The sequence below is a fragment of the Pseudonaja textilis genome, chromosome 3 (genome assembly GCF_049901715.1).
Source record: "Pseudonaja textilis isolate UNSWEBS1 chromosome 3, rPseTex1.2, whole genome shotgun sequence".
In the NCBI taxonomy this organism is placed as follows: Eukaryota; Metazoa; Chordata; class Lepidosauria; order Squamata; family Elapidae; genus Pseudonaja; species Pseudonaja textilis.
Window position 1 is genome coordinate 55916399 of NC_141992.1, and position 24293 is coordinate 55940691.

The 24293-nt window shown below is 37.6% G+C and overlaps 2 protein-coding genes across 3 annotated transcripts in view; one reads left to right on the plus strand and one right to left on the minus strand.

The window, feature by feature from the left end:
- The window catches only part of TESK2 (testis associated actin remodelling kinase 2), a 54101-nt gene extending 47851 nt beyond the window's left edge, over positions 1 to 6250 (minus strand). Inside the window, exons 1-2 of the mRNA XM_026707008.2 lie at positions 5884 to 6250; positions 1267 to 1566 (exon numbers count right to left, since the gene is read on the minus strand). Of these exons, the coding sequence (XP_026562793.1) occupies positions 1267 to 1488 (222 nt within the window). The 5' untranslated portion in view covers positions 1489 to 1566; positions 5884 to 6250. The remainder of the gene's footprint in view (positions 1 to 1266; positions 1567 to 5883) is intronic.
- A 226-nt stretch (positions 6251 to 6476) lies between these two features.
- Positions 6477 to 23785, plus strand: LOC113440715 (uncharacterized). Of its 2 annotated transcripts, XM_087929825.1 has the most exons (6): positions 6477 to 6819; positions 12273 to 12953; positions 18858 to 19256; positions 21432 to 21734; positions 22118 to 22284; positions 23363 to 23785. In XM_087929825.1, the coding sequence occupies exons 2-6, from the start codon at positions 12875 to 12877 to the stop codon at positions 23405 to 23407; spliced, it is 993 nt and encodes a 330-aa protein (XP_087785951.1). In that variant the 5' UTR covers positions 6477 to 6819; positions 12273 to 12874; the 3' UTR covers positions 23408 to 23785. The 2 variants fall into 2 exon arrangements, with proteins under 2 accessions (XP_087785951.1, XP_026563085.1); XM_026707300.2 differs by lacking the exon at positions 6477 to 6819 and having other exon boundaries at positions 12183 to 12953.
- The last annotated feature ends 508 nt before the right edge of the window (positions 23786 to 24293 follow it).

A 24293-nucleotide genomic window follows, 5' to 3' on the forward strand; every position in this document is an offset into this window, starting at 1 on the left:
TTATGCATCTTACTAGCATAAGGTTTGTAACATAAGTTGAATTATTACATAGCCTTACTCTCTGTTAGTACTTGCCAAATATAGCTTCTCATACCTTGTGGTCTCACCATGTGTAAATCCAGCCTGGGGAAGGATTTTTTTTTTTAAATCAAGCCTAAAAAGTTTACCTAGTGACCACTGCAGTGCCTAGGATACTAGGAGAGGGACTGAGCTCTCCTGAGTAGGTCTCTTACCCTTACTTAATTTAAAACCTGTATAGTTGTATAAACACCTACCCACCCACCATCTAGAAAATGAATAGTAAATGTGGCTTTATTTTCAAATTATCCTTAGATAAACAGAGTTTAATTGACTGTGTCAGTGAATGTTCCTACAATGGATACCTTATTAAAAATAAACTTAAAAGTCAAAAATCAAAGGCAACTTCTTTAACCTGGATTTTCACTTTGAATTTTAACGACACAGAATGTTTGTGAAGACTAACGTGGCACTTAAAGTTGAATATGTCCGTTTAAAACTAGAGTATTGATTGTGTATCTCCATTTTTTCTAGTTTTCAGGTAAATAGAGGATGTATTAAGAAAATAACTTCGGGTATTGGATACCACTGTCTATTACTTTGTTTTCTATAGTGAAGCAGAGGTAACTATAAGTCTGAACTTCATCAGCAGTCATAATCCATAGCAAACCTTACAGTGGGGAGGAGCTGATGAGCAATTATTTTGATAATTTTTTACAGGTGGAATTCTATCTTGAAGGAAACCTACCTGAATGCTATATTAGATTACCTTCAAAATGCATTTAAAAACTCCTTTATGGCTTTTTAAAATACAATTTTTTTGTATTCTCCATTTACATTTTAACATTTCATTTTTGTTCTGTATACTTATATGTTTGCTGTTTTATGTTTTTATTCAAATCACTGGTTCTATTTGGAAAAAGGAAGGTTAAACAGGTAAATAAAATGTACTGTATATGTTTCTAAAAATATTGTGGATAAATTATTCAACAAAGTTTTTATATAGTTTCATTTAGAATCTTTGACACACAATGAATTTTTCATATTCAAAACTTTTCAAGGAGAGACTACCGTAGGCTGCAAAAACCAAAAAAATCCCATGGCAGAAAAAGGTTTGCCACCATTAATGGTCATTTGTATTTCTGCAGTCAAATGCCGTAACCCTATATATTATATAGAACAGAGTATTCATTATGTTTTGTTCCAATTACTGTATTAAAGAGAAGATATGGAAATGTTATTACTCACCTTGAATACTTCAGAGAAGAAACCAGATCCTATTTTCTCACAAGAGAAGTCATCAAGTCTTGTAAGTCTTGAAAAGGCACTTATCAAGGCTTTATATGAAGAAGTCCAAACTCTGCCCATCTGGGACATGGTCCCATCACTTCCGCCACCTCCATCAAAATCTTCAATGCGCTCTAAGCGTGGTGGGAATCCTGCTATTGAATTTCGCTTACTCCGATCCATTTTGTAAAAACAATCCTTTAGAAGAGCACTTTTCACATCTTAAGTGGTCGATCTCTGTTTTTTTCCTCTGGATGAATACTAAAAATGAAAAAAAAAAACCATTAATGTATCATTTTCTTTTTCTAATTAAATTAAATTTATTTTTCTTTTCTTATTAAAAAAAAGAATGTGTGTAATTTACATAGGATAAATTAAGATGAAAAAAAAGAAAAAAATGCTTATTCAAGACATTTAATCAAAAAATAAGTGAGTCCAGGAGGAGGTTCCACAAATTATTTTTTCCATTTTAGGTAACAATACATATTTACTTTGTACATGATTTACTAAACTATTGTGACTAGTGGAGATATAATTTCATCCACAACTAACATTTGTCAATATGTTAAAGTCTTTGCTAAACATTTGTAAATGTAAAGACTGTCAAGCACTAGAACTCCAAAGACTTAATTCAACAATTAAAAATAATGATTGATTTTATTCCACAATATATTAGATCAGCCTAATTTTCCATCTGAATTGTCCTGTTATTTGACTATCAACTATCTATACACAGTAGCTTAGTGGAAATTCATTATAAATAATTTCATGATACAAATATTTCATCACAGTTTACCAAAGAAAAGCCAGAAAATAACTTGCCCAGGAATTCCCTCTTTAGATGGAGTTCATATATGCACTTTCCCCCAGCCAAAGTATTTTAAATAAGAACAGTTTACTAGTGCACACATACACACATATATAGTAATTCATTCATTCTTGCAAGACTGCCAGAAATATGGTTTTAACTACTATAAACTTCTAGAACCATGTCATAGGAATGTAGTTGCTAGTATTTCTCTATGGCTTTGCACTAACAAAGTAGTCCTTCTTAGAGGTTTGTTTCTTTAAAGAAACAAAATTTGTCCTTTTTAAAATACTACTAGAATAGAATGGCACTTGAATCATACACTATGTATACCATCACTAGTGAGGATATTCCAAAGATGCAGGGACAACATTCTCAGAGTTGCGTATGCTGGCTGGGAGCTAAAGCCTCAATACAAATAGTCCTCAACTTGCTTAGTGACTGTTCAGAGTTACAACAGCACTGAAAAAAGTGACTTATGACCATTTTCCACATTTATGACAAGTTGGTCACATGATTTACATTTGGGTCATGTGATTACATTTTGCAACCTTCTGACAAGCAAAGTCAATGGGGAAATCAGATTCACTTAACAACCATGTTACTAATTTACCAACTGCAGTGATTCATTTAACAAATGTGGGAAGAAAAATTGTAAAATGGGGCAAAACTCACTTAACCAATTTCTCACTTAGCAACATAAATTTTGGGCTCAATTGTGGTTGTATGTCAAGCATTACCTGTACATCTGAATTGAAGGGTTATCATCAACTTGAATTTACAGCAACATCTTGTTGATAGTATTCAAAATTATCAGTAGCCTGTATTCATATTGATTTAAAATTGTTTTCCATTAACATAGTTGTCACTATATTAGATAAGAAATTGGATGTGAATTGTTAGATGTGAAATTATTTCCCCATTCTGATAGCAATGTGCTGAATAGGTTATGGGCCCTCATTTATCACAAAGTTATCAGAAAGAAGAACTATCACTTCCTAAAGTCTCTGGAAGGATAGTATACCAAAATATAATCAGCAAAACAATTACACTGTTGTTTGATTAGCCTGTTCAAATACGACTCTGTTCAATTCAATGAGATTACCAAGTCATCAAAAGCATAAAGGGTGTCCGATTGGAGTTAATTAGCCCAAGAAATAGTTACAGAGATAGCCAGATCAAAGCATGATGATGTAATTTGGAAACAAAGTCTGAAGTCCAATTTAGATGACTGAAGTGTAAAAGTTCAGGTAAGTAAGGCAAGGCCAGGAGAACTAGAATTCAAAGCTAAGAACTGAAGAAATGACCATTTTCAGCAACTACCAACCTTTAGCTGTTTTAAAGAACTCTACCCAGAGGTCAGCTGTAAATAATTAGTGTACTTCTCAATGTCTCCTCTTTTTTTGCAACAAAATACATTGGTAGAAAAATCTCCAATTGCTTCAGATGGGAATTTCTTTAATGCAGATGAATCCCTGACTCATCCCACTATGGACTTCCTGGCTAGCATCAGTTTTGACATCATACTTGAAGAAAAGGGATAGACCATATGGTCTAAATAGAAGAAGAGAAGGTAGTGTCTATAATACTTAGTTGAAGATTCAGCACATGTGGACCTGATGCAGTTATCATTGTACCACTTCATAGCAAATATAAGTAAGTGATTTTCTACACTTCATGGAATTCTTGACTACGGTTAAGGGATAAATTAAACCAATTTGATCTTCTCTGATACCTATTTTAATCTAACTTCTCTCACTACTAGCTTGATCTTCATAAAAATGGAGGACTTCCCTTATAAAAAAAAATAAGGTTTACACAGCAAAATGTTGCAACACTAGAAAACTATATTTTAGTTTGGTAGAGTGATGTAATACTTTCAATTTTTTACAACTAATTATAATATTCTAGAAAATTATAAAATGAATTTAGTGATTCATTTTTTAATTTTAATTTTTCATATTTATCTTTTTTAATCTTCAATAAAACATATAAAAGTTTTTTGTTTTTATTTTATTTGGGGGAGGTGCATTTGAGCCTGTTTCTGTTCCTGGCAACTGTCTGAATTAGTCCCTGCAGTTTTTCTTGGCAAGTTTTTTCTTTGGAAGTGATATTTTTGGAAATGGCCAATACCAGCTTCCTAGCACACAGACTTACTACCCCAAGGTTTTGTGCACAAAGAAAACTACACCTCAGCATCTCCCCATTTCTAGACTAATGCCTTAATGACTACTAGCTAATTTGTAAAAACCATACTGTACTTTTCATGATAGCGTTCAAAGTCTATGGCATCATTAATGCCTACCACGTTCCTTTTCTTATGTCAGCACCATTTTAATACCTTTACTCTAATTTATAAAATATAATACACTAAAAGTCTTACAAATCCATATACTTTTATAGAAATATTCATGCCATTTTCTTTTGTAAATTGGGAACATTTTCACACTTAGCACAGTAAATTGGAATATGTTGTATCTTTTTTTCTACCTGTCAACACCATACATTCTTTTCAACATGGGGAAAATGCAGTTATGGTGCTAAATGGGGATTAGAATTCTGTATCAAAATGAAGCTGAAAAGAGCTTTGAGGTCAAGAATTGAAAAGAACATCAGGTTGGGAAAATATTTTAGAGTATATTTTAAAATATTTTAGATAGCAATAGTTTATGAGGTTATTTATAAAAATTAAATCAGACATATCTGAAATCAGGTTATCACAAATTCACATTTATCAGTCTATATAGCCTTTTCTAAAAATAATGGCACCTGTCGTCTAACAATACTGAAAAGCATCCAACAGGTATGAAAGCTGCTTCCCTCCCGAAAACATGCTTGTATTCCTGTGAAAGGCAGATTTTTAATATACAAGAGATAATTCCACCAATTATATACACAAAAAACCTGCTGCATTCAGAGAACATTATAGAAGCACAGACTGCAGTAATTTAAAGGACATCAAAATAGATGCACAAATAAATCCCTGTGCAACATAAAGGGGACAAAAGAAAACTTCCAATTAACATTCAGCTTTTCCATTCAGGGCATGTCTATCTATATTGAATGAAAAACCCTAAGCTGAAGCCACAAATCTTAAAAGACTCAGTGACACTTAATAGTATCCACTCCATAATTTCAAAACACCCACTGAAACAGGCTCTATTTAATAACGCACAGTAAGATTTAGTGGTTCCTAAATGAGAAGGTAAGCCAAGCAAAATATTACTGTGTGCAACAGATACAAGTGAAAATAAAAAGAGAGAGAGAGGTAAAGACAAGGAAGTTATTCTTTTGCCTGTCCCCAACAACTTCCATCCAGGTGTCAGCTACTCCATCTTTGACTGGGCAGTTGCCTGGTATCACTTTTTAGGGCACAACATAAGGGCCGATGACAAGTTACACAAAGTTCTGCTAAAAGTACAGCGTACTACCAACATACATGATCCCTTCAGAGCACTGGCATACGTTCTCTGCAGAAACTGTAGGTAAATCTAAGTCTTAATTCTTCGGGTATTGACCTCCAGGAAGTCACCCGGATCCTCACGCCTCTGTAACGTCGGCGTGCAAAACTTAGGGAGGCGCACGCGCGCGCCCACATACACAAACACACACTCACACTCACTTGTTCCTGCTAGGCTCAGAAGAACCCACCCAGCCCCGCTTCCTTTCCCTTTCGCTGCACACCTTGGGAAAGACCCCCGCTCTCCTCCCCCCCCCCCCACTCCGCCAATAAGGCATTACGATTCGCCATATCGGTCTGCTGCCTTTACCTGCCTCGAAGAGGAGAACGAGGGGCGGCGTGTCCCGCACTCCAAGGGACAGCACATATTCCCAGGCCTTCCAGGAGGACAGTGGAAGCGCGACACAACCGGGGTAGACGGTCTAATGCTCCGCGGTGGATACCCCAGGCAGGGTAATGGGACACCGAAGGGAGCAACTGGTCGTTTTCCACAAGAACCAGTTACACAAACCTGGGCCGCAGCGGCCGAGGGCCCTTCCCCCCACACCGCGCACTCCGCCCCCCAACCTAGATCCGCAGCACAGAGAAAAGAAAGGACGGGCGCGCGCCCAGCTGAGTTCCCCGGACCCTTCAGCCCAAAGTAAATCGCCAGAGCTGGCTGGAGGCCACCGCAGGGCGAAAAAGGGCGGGACCTGCTCGCGGATGTCCACCAATCGAGAGAGCTTCTTGTTGGATAGGCAGCGAAGGTAGCTAATCGAATTGAAGATTGACACACACACACACACACACACACACACACACACACACACACACACACACACACACACACACACACACACACACACACACACACACACACACACACACACACAAAGAGAGAGAGAGAGAGAGAGAGAGAGAGAGAGAGAGAGAGAGAGAGCCGCTTTGGTTAAGAGAACGGGAGGGGGGTGGGGGAGAGCTTGAGTGGCAGCTCAGTTTGACTTCAGCGCAACCACAGTTCGGAGCGAGCGCAAGCGAAAGGGCGGGACGAAGAGAGAGCTGGTGTGGTTAGGCACCGATTGAAGGCGGATGGGGAATACTGCGGAATGTCAAGCCATTAAGAATAAGTTTGCCATTGAAAGCGAGAAATGCAAGCGTTCTACATTGTTTGCACAAGGAGGGAAGAATTCAGCTGTCAACCGAGGCAGAGTGAATTGTTTGCTGCCCAAGGCAAATACTTCCTAAATTTGCTGCACGGAGTCTTTTGGTAGGCGAACAGATTTTGCAACAGGCTACAGTGTTGCACGCGCGCGCACTAACAATTACTAATGGTTTTTGGAAATGATATAATTCATGAAAGTCCTCTGTGTCCCATGAACAGTAATAAAGCAAAATTGCCACAGGACAACTTCCTTTTTGCTAAAACCTTTGTTACTGGGGAAATGCCCTTAATCATATGATTTGCCTTCCTCGGTGTCTTTAAACTGTGGGTGCCTTTTGTACTGGGGCATTTTAGGAGCAGGATTCATTTCATCCATGGAGCTTTCATTCATCCAATGCAATTTGCTCATGAAAAACTATTCATTGTAGTAGTATTCCTCAAGACTTCCATATTGAATCATATATTTAAACAAAGGGTCCGATGCTTTGTCAAAATAACTAAACGTGTCACACCATCACAAGGCAAGCTCAGTTTATAAGTGTGTACAATATCACAGCATATGTGTAAAAGGTATGGAGCTTGTTTCACCATTTATACCCCCTTGACTACTTCCAGGACTCTTCTATTTGAGGTGGCATAATGAAAAGGGTGGGTGTATCCATTCCTCTGACTGTTTCAGCCTCTGCAGGAGCGATTGCTCTCCTGATAATTACTCTCTCAGATTAATGCTTTATTTCCTGAATTGCTTTTATTTACATCACCATGCCATGTCTGTTTTTTCAGAAAACATTTTATACATCTACTCATTTTATGAATATGTGTGTGTTCAAAGTAATTTAAAATAAAACTGGATTTTTAGTTGGTTTCTCCAGACTTGAGAATGGAATGTAAAGCTTATTATTTTGTGAGAAAATTGCCAATTTGGTAATAAACTAAAAGGTGGGGGGAACATTTTTTTTTTTCCGGACTGAAAGAAGTAATCCTTGAAAACCCTTTAATTGGAGACGGTTGTCAGCCTATATTGCCCCAAATGCAGTACAGTTATTGCTAAAAAAGTACCTCTTGGTACTGAGCCATTGTACCAAAGTCTAAGTATATAGTACTTCCATATTTGTGCCATTAGAACTACCCATTGGAAGAAATTGTGTGATTTTATTGATTGGAATATTGCAGCTCCTCAGCACAAGCAAAATCCTTTCAGCTCTCAAAACTTATGTTCTGATGACTCTTGGTGAAATCTGGCTCTGGTTCTGTACAATCAGTTCTCTGTTCAACAACACAATACTGGTTACTGTATAGAAAACAAAATACCAGCATGATAGACATTGTCATGAAATGGAGAGACCTGAAAAGAAAAGTTGTTTAAAAGAAGAGATGAATGTGTTTCATGTAGCTGCAGGTCAAGGCTTTTCTTAAAAAGAAAACCAGTTCCAGAAATATGTACATGTTGCTTAATTTTTTTTTAAAAAAAGGTGGGGAGAGCACTTTTCCATGAGCTGCAGTCATTCATATGGGCCCTGAAGGACCAGATCCCATTTGGAAACAGGTAGAACAATTCCTGCTGATGAGTTATTTAAATACACACACACCATGTTGTTTTTCTGGCCATAGTACAAAAGTGATTTACCATTGTCTTCTGGGATATATTTTTGATCCACAGAATAACCCTGGTATTCCCTAGAGTCTCCCATCCAAATACTAGTTAAATTTAAACCTACTAAATTGAGCTGTTTCTGCTTTGTAACTATAACATCAATGAAACAGAATTATTTGATAATGATATGTGCAAATAAATATTTCTAGAGAAAATAGCCAAATGGAAGAAGAAAAAAAGCCAGCACATGAGCACTTGGCCCAAAACCATCATAGATATTGGAAATATGCCCATTTTTATGGCCTTCTGGTATAATTTTCCAAGTAGAAGCTTGGCATAAATGCTCTTGTGGAATGAATTTTCCCTATTTGGAATATAGAAAACAAATGACACTGGAAGGTCTAAAATCATTGCTTATTTACAGAGACAACTGGAAAACACAGTTCTGCTGAATTCTCTAGGGCCCCCTTAAAACCCAAAAGCATTCCTCAAAATGTTTGTTGTGTAGTAAAATACTTGGCAGAAATAGTATTGAGCAGTTGTTTCCAATCTTTTTATGTTGTTCAGGGAAAATTAATATATTCTAATTAAAGTGTAAAATTTGTCCAGGATAGCAATTGGGTGTGTGTCTGCAACTTTTGCCCAGGAAACTGAGCTATAGATTAACATTTATAGGTATAATGTATCACTCTGTGATTCAATAAAAGTTAACATGTGAGTGACATCTTGTGTTCAAACTAGTGAACAGCTTCAAAAGTTCAAGATACAAAAAATGAAAATCCCTAACATTTTGTGCTATAGTTCTACTTCTTTAGAAATTAAAATAGAAAAAAGTATTTTAAATGGAAATGGATAAAAGGCAAAAACAAAGCTGGTGAGAAAGAATGAAAATATGAGACATGACTGAAATAAGGATTGACAATTAATGTTAGGTCTGCAAAATCTCCGTCTCTCAAAGCAGTTTGTGTTAACTGGGGAATGCTGGCAGAGCAATTCCTTTTCAGAATGATAGTAGCCATCAAACAGATTACTACCTATGTGTTCATGAGTTCCAAGGAGGCCTGTTGGTTTCAAAGAAACTGAGAGATAAAATGACAGAAGAGGGCAGAAGAGATCTTAGAATGTTACAAGGAAAAGATGAAGATCAAATCCAATTAAACATGCACACCGATAGGAGTCTTTTAAGGATTATGGTACTTTCTAGTACAAAGAACATCAAAATATAACTATTTTTCTGCTTTGATAGTGTAGGAAGTTAGCACTCACCCCTCTCCTAGAAAAATGAAATCTCCTGGGAAATATTAAAAAGGCAGAAACTCAGAAGCAGAAACTCATCTCAGAAGCAGAAGCTCACCCCCACCTTTGTTAATGGGTGGGCCATTAAGGCCTGGGACAGAATACATAACAAAGATCTCCAGGTAAAACTATAGCAATTGCCCAAAAGCCCTTTTCAATGCATCATCAAGGCTCAATCAAGCCTGGAACTCAGGACAGCCTACAGAATTGTCCTGCATGGCCCCATGGGAGTCTGACAACCAATCAGAATACAAGCTCCAATTCAAATCCCAACAAAGGTTATAAAACCCAGGCTCTCTAAGCATATCAGTCCTTTCTTGATCTCTTCTTTCACCTTGAAGCATGTGATCATCCTTCCTTTTCACTCAGGAGCTCCAGGCCATGTGGTCCTGTCCACCGTTAAACCTTCCAAACAGCCTCCATGTTTCCAGTGTCTTTTTCTCCACTTGGAACTGAACCCAGAAGGATATTTCTTCCAACAATAGTATCCACAGATTGCCATCTGTGGATCTTGCTAGGGTGGAGCCTAAGTCTCTTTCTTCCAATGCAAGTCACCACAACCTGAATGGCTATAATTTTAAGGCCTGCCCTAGATCTGGTTATTTTCTAGTAATGAACTAGGTTGGGCTTTCCCAAACAAAACTGGTGTGTAATTTGGGGTTTCTTCTAGAATGCTTGGCTCCTTCTTAAAGAGTAGATGGCAGCCATCGCTAAGTGACTTCCTATACAAATCCATATTGTGCACCAACTGAATTCATTCCTGGATGGGAGGTTCTGCTCATATTCACTCATACCTTGGTTACCTCCTATCCGATTACTACAATGAGCTCTACAAGTAACCTCTACAAATCACCACTCAGAAGCTGTATCTGCCTCCATAATGCAGCAGCACAAATTATGGGCACACTGTAATATGAGCATATAACATTTTTTTGTGAGCTGTATTAGCTCCAAGTAATTTTCTTCAATACAAGATGCTGGTTGTATTTAGAGAGCCCTTCAGGCACAGAGCCACATTATTTGCAGAACAGCCTATCTGCAGGTATTTCTGCCCAATCCATAAAATCTGACAGGATGGACATGTCCTTCTATTAAAAATATCATTTTTATTTATTTTTAAATGTATTTTATACCATCTTTGTTATTTATATAAATAACTCAAGGTAGCAAACTTATCTAATACTCTGTCTTCCTCCTGTTTTCCCCATAACAACAATCCTGTGAAGTGGGTTGATGGGATCTAGGAAATCTATCTTCTGACTGTGCCTCCCTTGTAGAATTGTTTCCGAGATCCAAGATGGCTCTCATCCTGCTTGTCTTGTTTTTTCTCTTCAGATTTAGTGCCAAGAAGTTAGATGATCTTACTTTTGGGGGATTGATTTATATAGTGATTTATATAGTTATATCAAATGCCTCATTTGATAAACAATTCAATTCAGTCGCTGCAACTCCACCCTGAATAAAAGGATTAAATGATCATAAAAAGAAAAATAAAATAAAATGCCTCATTGGATTTTGATTTTTGCTAGTGGCTTTGTTGTTTTAACTGGATTTTAGAGTTTAGAGTTGCAACTCTGCTCAGAGTTGCATGTTTAGTGGGAAGGTTGTACAAACTGAACAGATAAATAACAGTAGGATAGAAATGGTCCCCTCAGTTCAGCTTTATTTACAACAATATCCAGTAATATTTTGAGAGCTCCTAAGTCTGTTTAAGATAGTCAATACTGTTTCTTTAAAAGCGATTACTTTGACAAAATATACTAGGTAAGTAAAATCTGGTTGGCTAAATTATTCAGTAGGTTTATTCACACAACATTAAACTATGGTTTACTGCATTTGGCCAATTGACTGGCTCTGCATAACAAACAGCATAAAAACTAATCCATCTAATTGGGTTTAATCTGGTCTGCATGACATAACCTGTCAGCCACTTAGCCACAGTAAACCTTAGGTCAATATTTCCTTTAATTTAGTTACCACTACTGCAAGACTGGGTTTTTTTAAAATACACTGCCAATATAAGTATTGACATAGAATAAAGTTTTAGTTCAAATATAGTTTGTGCTAATATTAAGAGTAGTTGTAATTCTTAGGATACTATGAGGAGGTTTGGTACCTGTACAAATTATACAACTTGCAGCATTTGTGTGTTGATGTCATGGCACATGATGATTCATCATGGCTCATATTGGCGTATGCTTTTGATATAATAATTGTAAACTAATCTCTAATCTGGCATAGCAGAATAGCCAAAATGCATATTTTTCCAAAAAGTCAGGTTTCTGTATTCAGAATGCAATTTGCCTTACAGTAAAGCTTATTTGCCTTTGGCAATTCTATTAATTAGTAGTAATTAATCCTTCCCTTCATTATACATGTATTTCAATGCAAAGGAATGCTTGATTTTAATAATTACCTGGAGATTAAATGGGTTAAATAAATTACATTTTCTATGACAAATGGTTTAGTTTTAGCCAGCTAGTGAGCTTTTCAGCCACAAATGTATTCATTAAAGATCTGACAATGTTGTTTTTTTCCCCAGAATGAGCTATGTGCTGCCATCTAGTTGAGTAAACTTGTTAGGTGCTATTTTTAATGGAGCATTATATTGGTTTTCGGCGTGTCAGCTCAGAAAAGGTAAGCATATAATCTGAGACTTTTTTTTCAGATCTGCGGACTTTACTTCTGGATTCTCCTTCGTGGATTCTCTCTCCAGGCAGGGCAACCAGACTTGTTCAGCCAGCACGGATGAACGTTGAACAGATTTTCAAAGCTCATTCCGTCCCCTATCGCGGAGGAGACGATGGTCTGCTTTGACCCACTGGCTCCGACGGTGAAGGGGCGGAGCTGTTCCCGCAAGCGCCGCCGGTTTGTTCCCAGACTTTGTCAGCGGGACGGAGTGTTGCGCTACCAACCAGGCAAACGCCGCCTCTTGTTGCTCTTCTAGAAAAACTCTGGTCAACTGCGGAGAAAGCATCAGCTTCGGAGTTTCAGCTGGGAGAGGGGGCGGCCCCCAGTCCGTGGGGTAGATTTTTGTTTTCGCAGGGGGCTCTGCGAACGATGCGGGACAACTGAAGAACCCGGGCTGTTTTGTCAGGAGTTGGGGAGGCCGCAACACGCCCCGACGAGTCCCATCCTTGTGTTTGCGAATGAACCACGTGGCAGTGACTCACGCTCCAGGACCAGATCTTTACAGACGCTGCCGGGGGCGGCGGTTCTCTTTCTTTTCCCTCCCTTGCCCCGACCGATCGCCGCTAGGGCTGGCCCACCATGGTGGGAATTCGTCGCTCCCTATACAACCTCACGGCCGTTTGTTGCTTCCTCGCTGGAAGCCTCCTGTCTCTGCCAGGTACGTGCGCCGCTCGCTCCATCCCTTCTCAAAGGGTCGGGTCTCGGGTGCAAGCAGGCGCCGTTGGAAGTATCCCAGACTCCTGAGGAACCTGAGAAGCCATTGCAAAAGCAAAAGTCCCTGGCAGACCTCCCCCTGGCGACTCTGCCCGTCCAGTTTGGGTTGGACGCGCCAAAGTTTCTGCTGTCTAAGAAGCCATTGCTCTCCTTCCTGCGTTGAGCCTTTCTCTCTGTTTCGCTTTCAGCCTCAATTTCCTGGAGGAGCTAATTCATTGGCCAGCTAGAAGTTCAGGCTTCCCTTAGTTCACAGTGTGATGGGTTGTGGGGTGTCCTTCCTTAGGACTGGCACCCAGTTCTTCTCCCCGGGGCTGAAGGTCCCAGGTTTGATGCAGGTCCTCACCACTGCTTGGGCTTGTTGTTTACCAAGTGAGTGGTGATAGAGCTGAAGCTGCCACGTCCACCACCACAGCATTTGGGAACTCAAATAAGGCTTGATCAGAACAGTAGTTTGGGAAACACACTCTGAAATACAACCAGAAATGCTCTTACTTTCTATTCCTATATTTAAGAAGTAGACTGCCAGGTTCAGAACAGTTTGGGTGGGATCTCTGGTTCAAAACCTGGCTTGCTTTCTTTCCCACTCAGGTTATATGTTTATCTACACTACTTAGCAGAATCTCATCACTCGCTTTTTTTTTGCTTGCTAGCTTTCTTTACGTCTGCTACCTAGGAAGCCACAATTTTCTTTCTTCGGTGCATTTGCTGCAGAGTTAGAATATTTTCTTCAAAGCATTTCCTGATTGCAGATTGAAGATTTGGGGGGTCCAGGACATCTTAATAAGATGGAATATGGGAAGGTAAAACTTCTGCCCAAAGAGGTGTATTTTTTACAATACACCTATCTGGGTCAATTATAAATCCAGCAGTTGTACTTACCAGTTACATACCTAGCCTCGGAACTCACAAACTTTGATTTTGTGCATATGTATATGTATTAGCATGTTATGTAAATTTAACCTGTTTGATTGGCTTATAAGTATGTTTAAGGAGAACCCAGTAAACAAGTTAAGCATGTTGTGGGAATTCAGGCATAAAGCACGTCTGTTCTAAGGGCCTTTCTTTTGGGGTTCAAAGTGACAATCACTTCAGAACTCTAAATCCAAGCTTCCTAGCACTGATTTGAAAAGCAAAAGGACCACATGGGTGAAGACAAATGAACTATTCCCTCTCATCTACTCATAATTCTATGGCTCCGGGCACTGTTAGTTATAAGGTAGTTTTTTTATCATTGTTTCAGGCCATTTAGAAGACCATAGCATTTTGATAATGGCATTTATATGTCCTATATTAGCTAGGTAATAGAGTAATATGTTTATTTAATATCTGAGTCCATAAAATGAGGGAAATCTATAGAAGATAGAGATTTTGAGAACACATCAAAATAATTTTGTTAGAGCCAGGCTGGCTGCATCCCAGAGTACAGTGTTGTACTTCATACATACTTTGATAGTATCAATTAAATTAGCATCTCTATCCCGGTAGATATATAGAGGATGTTTTTAAAAACAATTCAGTTTCATGGATTTATTTACTCAGATTTGTATGCTACTTCAATACTTTAATTCTTGTATGTTTGGTAAGCTTAGAATTTTATGCAAATGTTCAAGGTCTCATTTCACAAATGCCAGACTGACATGCCCACCCTAGCCATTTTAAGGTAAGGTTACAAACATACCTTAAATTATATGCAAATAGATGAGGGCATTTTTACTTAACTGATTAAGAGTTACTTAACTGATATTTTAATTCTTATTTGTCAATAGAGTAAATGTAGAGATATTTTGGGTGATTTTATTATTTTGGTTGCTTTATATAAATAATTTGTAAACTGAGATTTTAGATTTGGGTGGAACAGTATTTCCTTTTATGTTCACCACTTATAGTGAGATACAGAAGAATTAATAACATAATTACCAATTTGAACATTTTAGCTAATATAGATATAAATATTAATGAAAATATTATTTTCATTTGCAATTATGTATCTTCATCACAAATGTTTCTTGATTAAGGTTAAAATAGTTACATATGACTATACTTCTGCTATCTTACCAGATTCTTTATTTAAGAATGACACGGTATAAATCAGAGATGTACAGCTTCTATCAATTTAATGATTATGCAGAATGTCAAAATGCTCAAAGTTGAGATTTCAACAATAACCACAAAATTAATGTGTATCTTCCCCCACACTAAGACACAAGTGTCCTAGATTTACTAATTTATTAAGTGCCCTAGATTTGTCCCCAAAAGTAAATTACATTAGACATAGTTGGATTTTCTTTTGAAGAAATTTAAGATTGTAGCAAAGGGAAATTAATCATCATAGATTAAGCATTTTGATTTTTCTTTGCATTAGGGAAAAGGGGAAAAAGTGAAAAGGCAGTAGCACCATAAATATATGAATGTAATTTCTCTTGAAAACACGCTCAACAAAAGCTGATGTTTTAAATTAAATTTCAAGTGATACATCTTCATTGTAATTTTAAAAATGTAAACATGTTTAGATGTTAATGTTTGTTTTGCTGATTGTAGAGTGCAATGAAATATTTTCAGTTTTAGGAGAAAATATGGATGTCTAAGCCAAGGGCAGGTGCTGTGCGTTTCCTCCCAGTATAAAGATTCTGTGGAAATTCTGAAGTATCCGTTAGGAATATCACGTTTATGGCACTTTCAGATTTTAATTGCAGTAATCTTTATAACAGTCATGCAAGAAAGTCAAGTGTGTTTACCTTCATATTGCATATGTATGATTTCAAATTCATTTGACTAGGAAATGTGAACTTCCCAATTTACATTTGGGAAGGAGAAGATGGAGGATTTTATCCTGTCATCTGCTGTCTCAGATAAAGATTCTTCAGAGAGGTATCTCATCTTCCTAAAAATATTATAGTCAAAAACTTTGTTGGATATTAAAAGTGACAATGATACCAAATTAAGGTTTAGTTTATTGTCATATTTTCTCCGAAAGATTTATAATGAATGCTAATAAGTGAATCAATAAAGAGCATTTATTATCTGGAAGTTTTTAGGAACCTTTTTCTGAAGATAGAAGATGATGTATTTAGCTGAAAGAAAGATTTTTTCAAATAATTAATTTTAAAAATGGAATGGTTATCTTCAATTACCTGAGAACATGAGAAAAATTGAAGATTGGGGTTTTTTTAAATCTAATTTTTGTTTAGGACCAGGTCTAAATTTAGGATTATCTTCCTTTGTAAAATACTTGTTGGTATTTTTTGTCGGATTGTATATATTGCAAATAATATCAGCTTCTAACATAAAATGAGGTTGGAATAGAAAAAAGATCAGTATAAAACATTTGTGGACTACAATCTTCTTCCTTTTTCCTCACCCCTTTTCCCACAATTTACTAAATTGTAGTCACTAACAGATTAATCAATTATCAGATTATTCAACTGATAATTTTCCCTCTTACGCTAATTATGCTAGAAGAAAGTCTATGCTTATTAAAAAAAATGCCAAACTACTCATTCGTTTTAGGAAAGAATTCCCAGCACCGCTCTAGTGTTGAAAAGTATACTGGAAGCAGTGTGTAACATATAGTCAGTGTGGATTTGGGATGGTTAAAGGGATGGTTCACTCCAAGAGGATAAAAGGGATGGTTCACTCCAAGAGGATACAATATACACAGAAACAGATTTGAGGAATACAATCTCTGAATTGTTGATTATGGAAGGGAATCCTTCTTAACTATCCTGTTGAAATAACTTATTCCATTTATAAGGCTTTTAGACAAATATTGATATATTTCTTTCCGTTGCTGTTAACACTTTTTAGATATTTTGTGCTCAGGTAATATATTTATTCTTGGGCTTCAAATCTTCTGTTCTTGGCTTGGAATTAATGTGTTGGATTTGTGCTCTTAGTACTTTTTATATTAGTAGAAGCACAGAAATGAATGAAAGAGTGTCTTGAAATATTTTGCCATGCAAACATATCACTTTCCCCTTAAAGTTCTTAGATACATGACTCTTTAAATGCTCTGGGCAAATGTAAGATATGCAGGCAAATATTAATTTTATCAGGTCACAGTGGGTTTATCATATACATCAGCCTTTCTCAATCTTCCCACCCCCATAGGGACTGCAGTTCCCAAAATTCCCAGTCAACTTTGGAATTGGATACCCATTACATCTGGGGAATGCCAGGTTGGGGAAGATAATGTATGCAGTTTTGAACTCTTGAAGAAGTGTTCCACACAAATACTGTATGAGAGTTACTTTATTACTGAGCAAAAACTAAGCTGAAAAATAAAGACAATCTCCCTTCTAAGTGCCCCTATGTACTCTAAGGAGTTGCTGGCCAGACTGCACATTAGATTAACACGTACAATAACCCAAATCAATAGTGTTTGATTTGATGTACATGTTAATAAAAATAGTGTAGCATTCATTGTACCAATCCATAGCCATGCAATGCATACTGTTGTTCCTACGGTGAGTACACAAAACTATGTAGTACAATATTATATTTTAATTTAATTAATACTAAATGGGCACTAGGTGGTTTTTTTCATGATGAAATAAATATTAGAAGTACAAATACTCTAAATAAATATTACCTATGGTAGTTTGGGATTTGATAAGGAGGTAGTTGTTTTTTTTTTTACTGTTAATTAAGTTCCATTCACTTTTTGACTTTCAATGTCCTCTTTAGAAGCATTCTAAATGAGAAAGGACACACTGAACACAGGATTAAGAACTTTTTGAGGATGTAAATGTAGGAATTTTAAAAAACAAGTTCACTGTGTGTGGTCTCTAGGATGCTGCTGCTGTGAATGGTTCATTATTACTATTAATTTATCTAATACCTATTAGTTGCAGTTTGCATCAAGAGAGGACCTTTTTTGTAAAGTTGGTGCTTTGGAACATATTATATAAGACTGCTATGTCCCAGTTTTCATGTTCAGGATCATAATATTGTTCCGATCCCAAGTTTGTCAATAAGGTGGGCAAAGAGCAACACAAAATATTATTTTCAAGCCAGAGAGAAAACCTGAATGAATAAGGTACTTAATCTAAAATCCTGCATGTTCTAATCTGGAATGAAATAGGCACACCCAGGTTTTGTGCGTGTATTGTTTTCTGTCTGCCTAATAAAAAAAATTGGCATTCCCTAGTGCTCTCATCTAAATACTAATCAAGTCCAGTCCTGCCTAGTTTCTAAGCCCAGGCAAAACTGACCTGGTGCCAACTACTACTTGTATTAATACGAGTTGCATGTAATTCCCTTTTTCCACTCTCAAATCAAAGTCTAGTTTATGTCTTTCAGAGCAATGATAGTCTGTTTTATGAAATCTGGGTCAGATGCTCCAAAAATCTGAAAGTGGTGTCCACCCTTCCCCCAAGCAACATTTTACATGACAAAGGTCTCTTTTATTTTCAGTTTTTCTACGGAAATCAGAACAGCCCAAAACATAGTTAAAACTGCAAGCATAGCTCAGGGAAAATATTATTCTACTTGATTCATGATGCAGTAATTCTGTTGATACCCCTTGAATTCTATCCATGAAAATGACAGTGATTATCACATGCAGTTTGATCTCTACACAATCTTACCCAATTACTTTATTAAGCTTCCTCTATTAGAGGAAGGCGATTTTCATTTGTACAAAACATGTCAGCTGTAGTAACTTCTGAAAATAATTCGGTTAGGAAAGAACTTACTCCCAAATTCGTTGTCCCTTTCACAGCAATTGTTTTGGATATGGATCTATTTCTTCTCTTTTCTACTTATTTCTCTAGCTGATCTTCTAGGGAAGGACATATATTGTAAGGATGCTGCCAAATTGTGTTTTCCTGTTTGTTTTTCCTGTACCCAGGAGATGGGAAGAATGAATCATCTGCTTCATCCAGAGCAGTTTCTCCATTCACGCTTCCTCACACTGAGGCTAGAAGCTTCCAAGCCACTGCCACTAGTAGGGATGACACTATCACAAGTACCCTACAAGTCAGTGTCAGCAGCATTGGTCAACCCGATTATCTGACCACTACTATACCTGGATATTTGAATACCACAGCAAGGATACAGACTCAGACTGCAAATAATGCCTCTAATAGTAGCACTGCTCCTTCTTTATTTCTTACTCCAACTACAAACTTACCGGAATCTAATACGTTTGGCCTGGATGATGACAGAAGATACACCAGTGCCACATCCTTGCTGACTGCCAGCACTAAGGTCCCGGCTACAGACATTTTGCAGTCAAAGGAGACCCAAGGTAAGACTGGGCAATTATCAATAATTTATCATGGTAGCAGGGGTGGGATTCGACCGGTGTTACTACCGGTTTGGTGACTATGTTTTGCTGCGTGCGCATGTAAAAAAACCTTAAGCTGTGCCACCCGGACAGCTGAAAAGTGCTGCGTGCAGGTGTGCAGCATTTGAAAAGCTCTTTTTTCCTGCTTTTTCAACCTCAGCTGTGCTGTGCAAAGCAGCTGAGGCTGAAAAAGCAGGAAATAAAGGACAGGTAAGAGCCTGGGCGGGCTGGTGGGTGGGCGGGCGAAACAGCAGCAATCACAGAACTGTATCTGTGTCTGCTGCTCTTCAGAGCTATCGGCTCCATAGAAACGGGCAGAACCGGTAGCATCCAACCCCTGAATGGTAGGTAGTTTAATAAATATGGCCAGGATGACTCAACTAATTCATCTGCACAATCACAACCTGTAAAAACATTATATTAGATTACAATTAGGTACTCTGTATTTTCCAAAAATGGAAAAAAAGAGAACACCATCTGAGCTAAAAAAAAACTAATCCTACATTTGCAGCGTTATGGCCAACTATTTCTGTGGCCTCGGCGTTCTAAAAAATATGTTACCGATAGAAGGGAAAAATTTGTAGCTCAAGGTTGAACTATGGGGTCCTGAATTTTATTCCTTTGAAGTTTATTTAATGGTTTCGTGTGTATTCTCTAGTTGACATTTTTGATTGTGACAGGATTGTCATCTACATATCAAATCCATATTTGAGTTGTATATATATGGGAATGTTATTGATTCCAGGTATTGCATTACGGTCTCTACTATTATTCCTGAAAGTGGTGATCCCGTGTGTGTTCCTTTGATTTGTTGATATATTTATTAGTTGAACTGAAAGTACAGGGAGTTACCGACTTATGACCATAATTGACCCCAAAATTTATGATGCTAAGTGAGACATTTGTTAAGTGAGTTTTGCTCCATTTTACGATCTTTCTTGCCACATTTGTTAAATAAATCACTGCAGTTGATAAGTTAGTAACATGGTTGTTGAATTTTGATGATGTGACCATAGAGATGCCGCAACGATCATAAGTGTGAAAAATTGTCATAAATAAATCATTTTTTTCAGTGGCATTGTAACTTTGAATGGTCACTGAATGAGCTGTTGTAAGTCAAGGACTACATGACTAGCTGTATATAGTTAGGCAGAGGTTGATAAGATTCATGATTCTAGGTATTTCAATCTTGGCGTATTTGGTTAGGTCGGTTGTGTGCTATGTAATAATGCTGTCATGGATTCTTTGGCAAATTTTGGGTCTGTGGATGTAAAAGTGCTGTGACATCAAATTCTTCCTCACTCAAGAAAGAATTCACCACTACTAGCACCTTGCGTTCAGCTACATATCAATTATTTTATTTTATTATTTATTATTTAAAACATTGATATAGCCACTCATCTTTATGCCAATTCTGCAGGGCTCCAGAATTCTGGATGGCTCCAGAGGGTATATGAAATCATTATAAAAACTATAATACACAGCCAGTAAAAGCATAAAACATTGTTCGTGGTTTTTGTCCAGGGATGGGATGCTACTGGTTCTGCCCGGTTCTATAGAGCCAGTAGCTCTGAAGAGCAGCAGACACAGAACTGGTTTTGTGTTTGCTGCTGTTTCGTCCGCCCGCCCACCCACCCGGGCTCTTACCTGTCCTTTGTTTCCTGCTTTTTCAACCTCAGCTTTGCGCGGCACAGCTGAGGTTGAAAAAGCAGGGAAATAGAGGCTTTTCGAACACTGCGCACCTGCATGCAGCACTTTGCAGCTGTCTGGGGCACAACCTAAGGTTAATTTACACGCATGTGAAAAATGCAGAGGTGCCTGAGTTCACAGTCATGAGGAGCCTACCTGCTTTCTCAGGTCCGATAGCATCAAACTCTTTCCTGATAACTCAGCAATACAGTGCCCCAGTTATCTTCATAGAACCTGCTCCCAAGACTGGAGTCTTAACTGTGGACCTACTTTATTCACATAATTTTGATTAGATTTGCTAACAACGGTACCAAGGTTTATGTTAGAACTGTAGAAACATTCAGAAAAGATCTGGCCAAAGTAAGATTTTTTTTTAATTTCTGTATTAAGTAGAGCTAGGATTCCCACACACCTTTACTTTACTGACAGTTAAATGTTTCTCTGCAGGAACTTCAGCTGCTTCCCAGTCAAAATCTTCTACATTCATTACCACGGGGCCAGCAAAAAATACTCTACCAGTCATGGACCATAAAGTTTTAACAGAAGAGAACGCTATTGCTTCCACATCATCTCCAAGGACTACTATTGGTGAACAAGTGAACACAATAACTACATCCAATACTTCTCGATCAGTAACGTTTGAGGTTGCCTCCTCTACTCTCTTACCTCACAAAATCCTATCAGCAGAGACAGAGCAACCAACTAAACCTGAACACAAGACAACTGCATTTGATGTGGGAAACAATCAAGGTATACATTTAGCAATCTTGTCTCATCTAGGGAACAACAGATTTTGAATGGGTTGGTGAGAACTGAGAAATAGTTAAACCCAATTTTGGATAAAACTATGGAAGAAATATATAGCACAGTGACAAAGCATATACTCTGCAAAAAGAAGGGAAAAATCACTTACTCAGTCTCTGACATCTCCAAATTAGGCTAGGAATTCCTTTTGGGGAAAACATATGTTGGGAGAGGCTCTGCAAGTTTGTATAAATAATATAAAATGCAATGCTGGATTTGGGTTATGCAGCTGAATGTATTCCTTTGATTGTTAAAACAGGTAACTTGGTGAATGAACCTTCATAATTTTAAAAGATGATCTACATTTTACTGCTTCTTCTTGCTTTCAGGTCTGCCCAGTATACCAGTAGTCAGTCCAATAGGAAAGGATCCCCTGGTGATTGCTGTTGTTGTAATTTTTGTTGTGACAGTAGGGATTCTGACTCTCCTGAGTTTCTTGAGGTATCGACAACGTAGTAGTAGACTACGGTTTAGACGTCTCCAGGACTTGCCTATGGTGAGCATCTGCTGGGTTTTTACCCATTTTGTTATTTTTCCTCTAGATGGGAACAGGAATTCTACAATTTTGAAGGGGAGGAGCAAAGGTCACAATACCAATGTGTACGTAGAAAGGCAAATGTTGATAACCGATCCTTAGCAGCATTCAAATATAATTGGTAAAGGATTATGTATTGAGAATAGCAAACATATTTAGTGAATACCCAAGGAGATAGGAAGGGATGGCTGTGTCTATAGCTGGAGCTGAGTTTTTCCAAATCAGTGGAATAGCCTTATTTGAATAGTCTAAAAGTTGACATCATGGCAGCTATCTAAATCAGTTCCCCATTTTAAGCTTTAATGAACTAATAGTGTCACGACTCCAATAAAGAACGGACTGGAGCCGAAACAGCCAGGATGTGATACGACCATATTCTTTCACTTGCCTAGTGTTGCCACGTGGATGCTATAATGAATATTTGTCAAATAACTAACATCGGCTTCCTGACAAGGAGTAGTGTAATAATAATGATTCATGGCTGGATGTCAAGGGGGTGATGAGGGTACATGGGCTCGTCGAGCAGGGGAAAGGTGCAGTTACCATGTTTCTTTAATTTAGGATGTTAGGCAGTGAAGCCAGACGGAAGGTGGTTATAGTAATTATATTGTTATCCAAAGTATAACAAGTATAAATACAGCTCTGGGTTTCATTGCAACCCAGAGCTGACTTTAAACATAATTTGATCGCTCTTACCTGTTGTGGTGGTGTGGAAGACGAATAAAAAACCTCACTAAAGCTACAGGAGTGAGTTGATATCTTATTGTTCACCCCCTCAATCTCGGACAAACAGCTGACAATAGTACTTTTCTCATCAGAAAGCATGAGAATCTGGTCTGGGATATGGCCTCACTGCCACTGTACCTTAACATTAGTTGCCTAGTCTGTCTGTTCCAAAGGGTAATTCTTTGAGATGGCAGAAGCTCAGATTCATTACGGGATGGTTCAGAAGTCACTAAGAATATGTATAGTGCATGACTTAGACTTTTCTCATTAATGTCTGGGCTAGCACAAAATTAAGGTTTTCTCTTTCTTACAGGATGACATGATGGAAGACACACCTCTTTCCCTCTACAGCTACTAAACAGTTGAAAGACTTACAAACAAACAAACAAACAACCTATTAAAAGGCTACAAAGCTTGTAAAAGATTCCAGCTGGGGAGCAACTCTGCAATTTTGGAGCTGCTATACTGACCTGCAAATAACTATAGAGTTGCAAGTCAAATAACTTTACTTTTAAAAAATGCTTGTCTTTTTTTCTTATTTTTGAGAATCACCTTGACCAAGACCTTTTTCTCAATACATCTTCATTTACTGTGACTGGATACATGCGATGTTAGAGAAAAAAAATGCAATCTTTTCAAATGCTGGCTTCCTATCAAAGATAGGCTTGTTGGATTCTGAAAAAAATACACTGTATGGGGTGCTTTTTTTCACAAGAAGTAAAAAATATGAAATATATGGAATATGGTGTGTTTCTTGAGAATGGAAACCGCAACCAAAGTGTGACTTCAAGGGATATCAAGTTGGCTCTCTTATTTTCTTTGAATTACACTTCATGTTTTTATCAAGATTTAAAATGTGTTCCAGAAGGAAATAGTGATCTCATCCTTTTAATCAGGGCCCTCTGAATTATACTAAGAAAATTAATCTAGCATTCATTTTCGTATGGGGCTGTGCAAATATCTCTAGCAAGTTGAGACAAAGCAGTAATCTTCTACTCCAGTTAATGGTATTCAGTATTCCCACTGCATAGTCTTGGCTATTGCTACTGGAGCACCTTTTCCCCTCTGCTTTTTCTTTATTTAATACTAAGGGATGGCACACAAGATGTTTTTTGTCATTCTAAGTATTTTATCTAAGTATATGTTTAATCCTGCCAGTATTGATGATAATGCTTGGAACAATAATATTGTGCAATAACTCTAATTGGTGCTGCTGTTTGAAAGCTGTATCTAGCTTTCTGTGC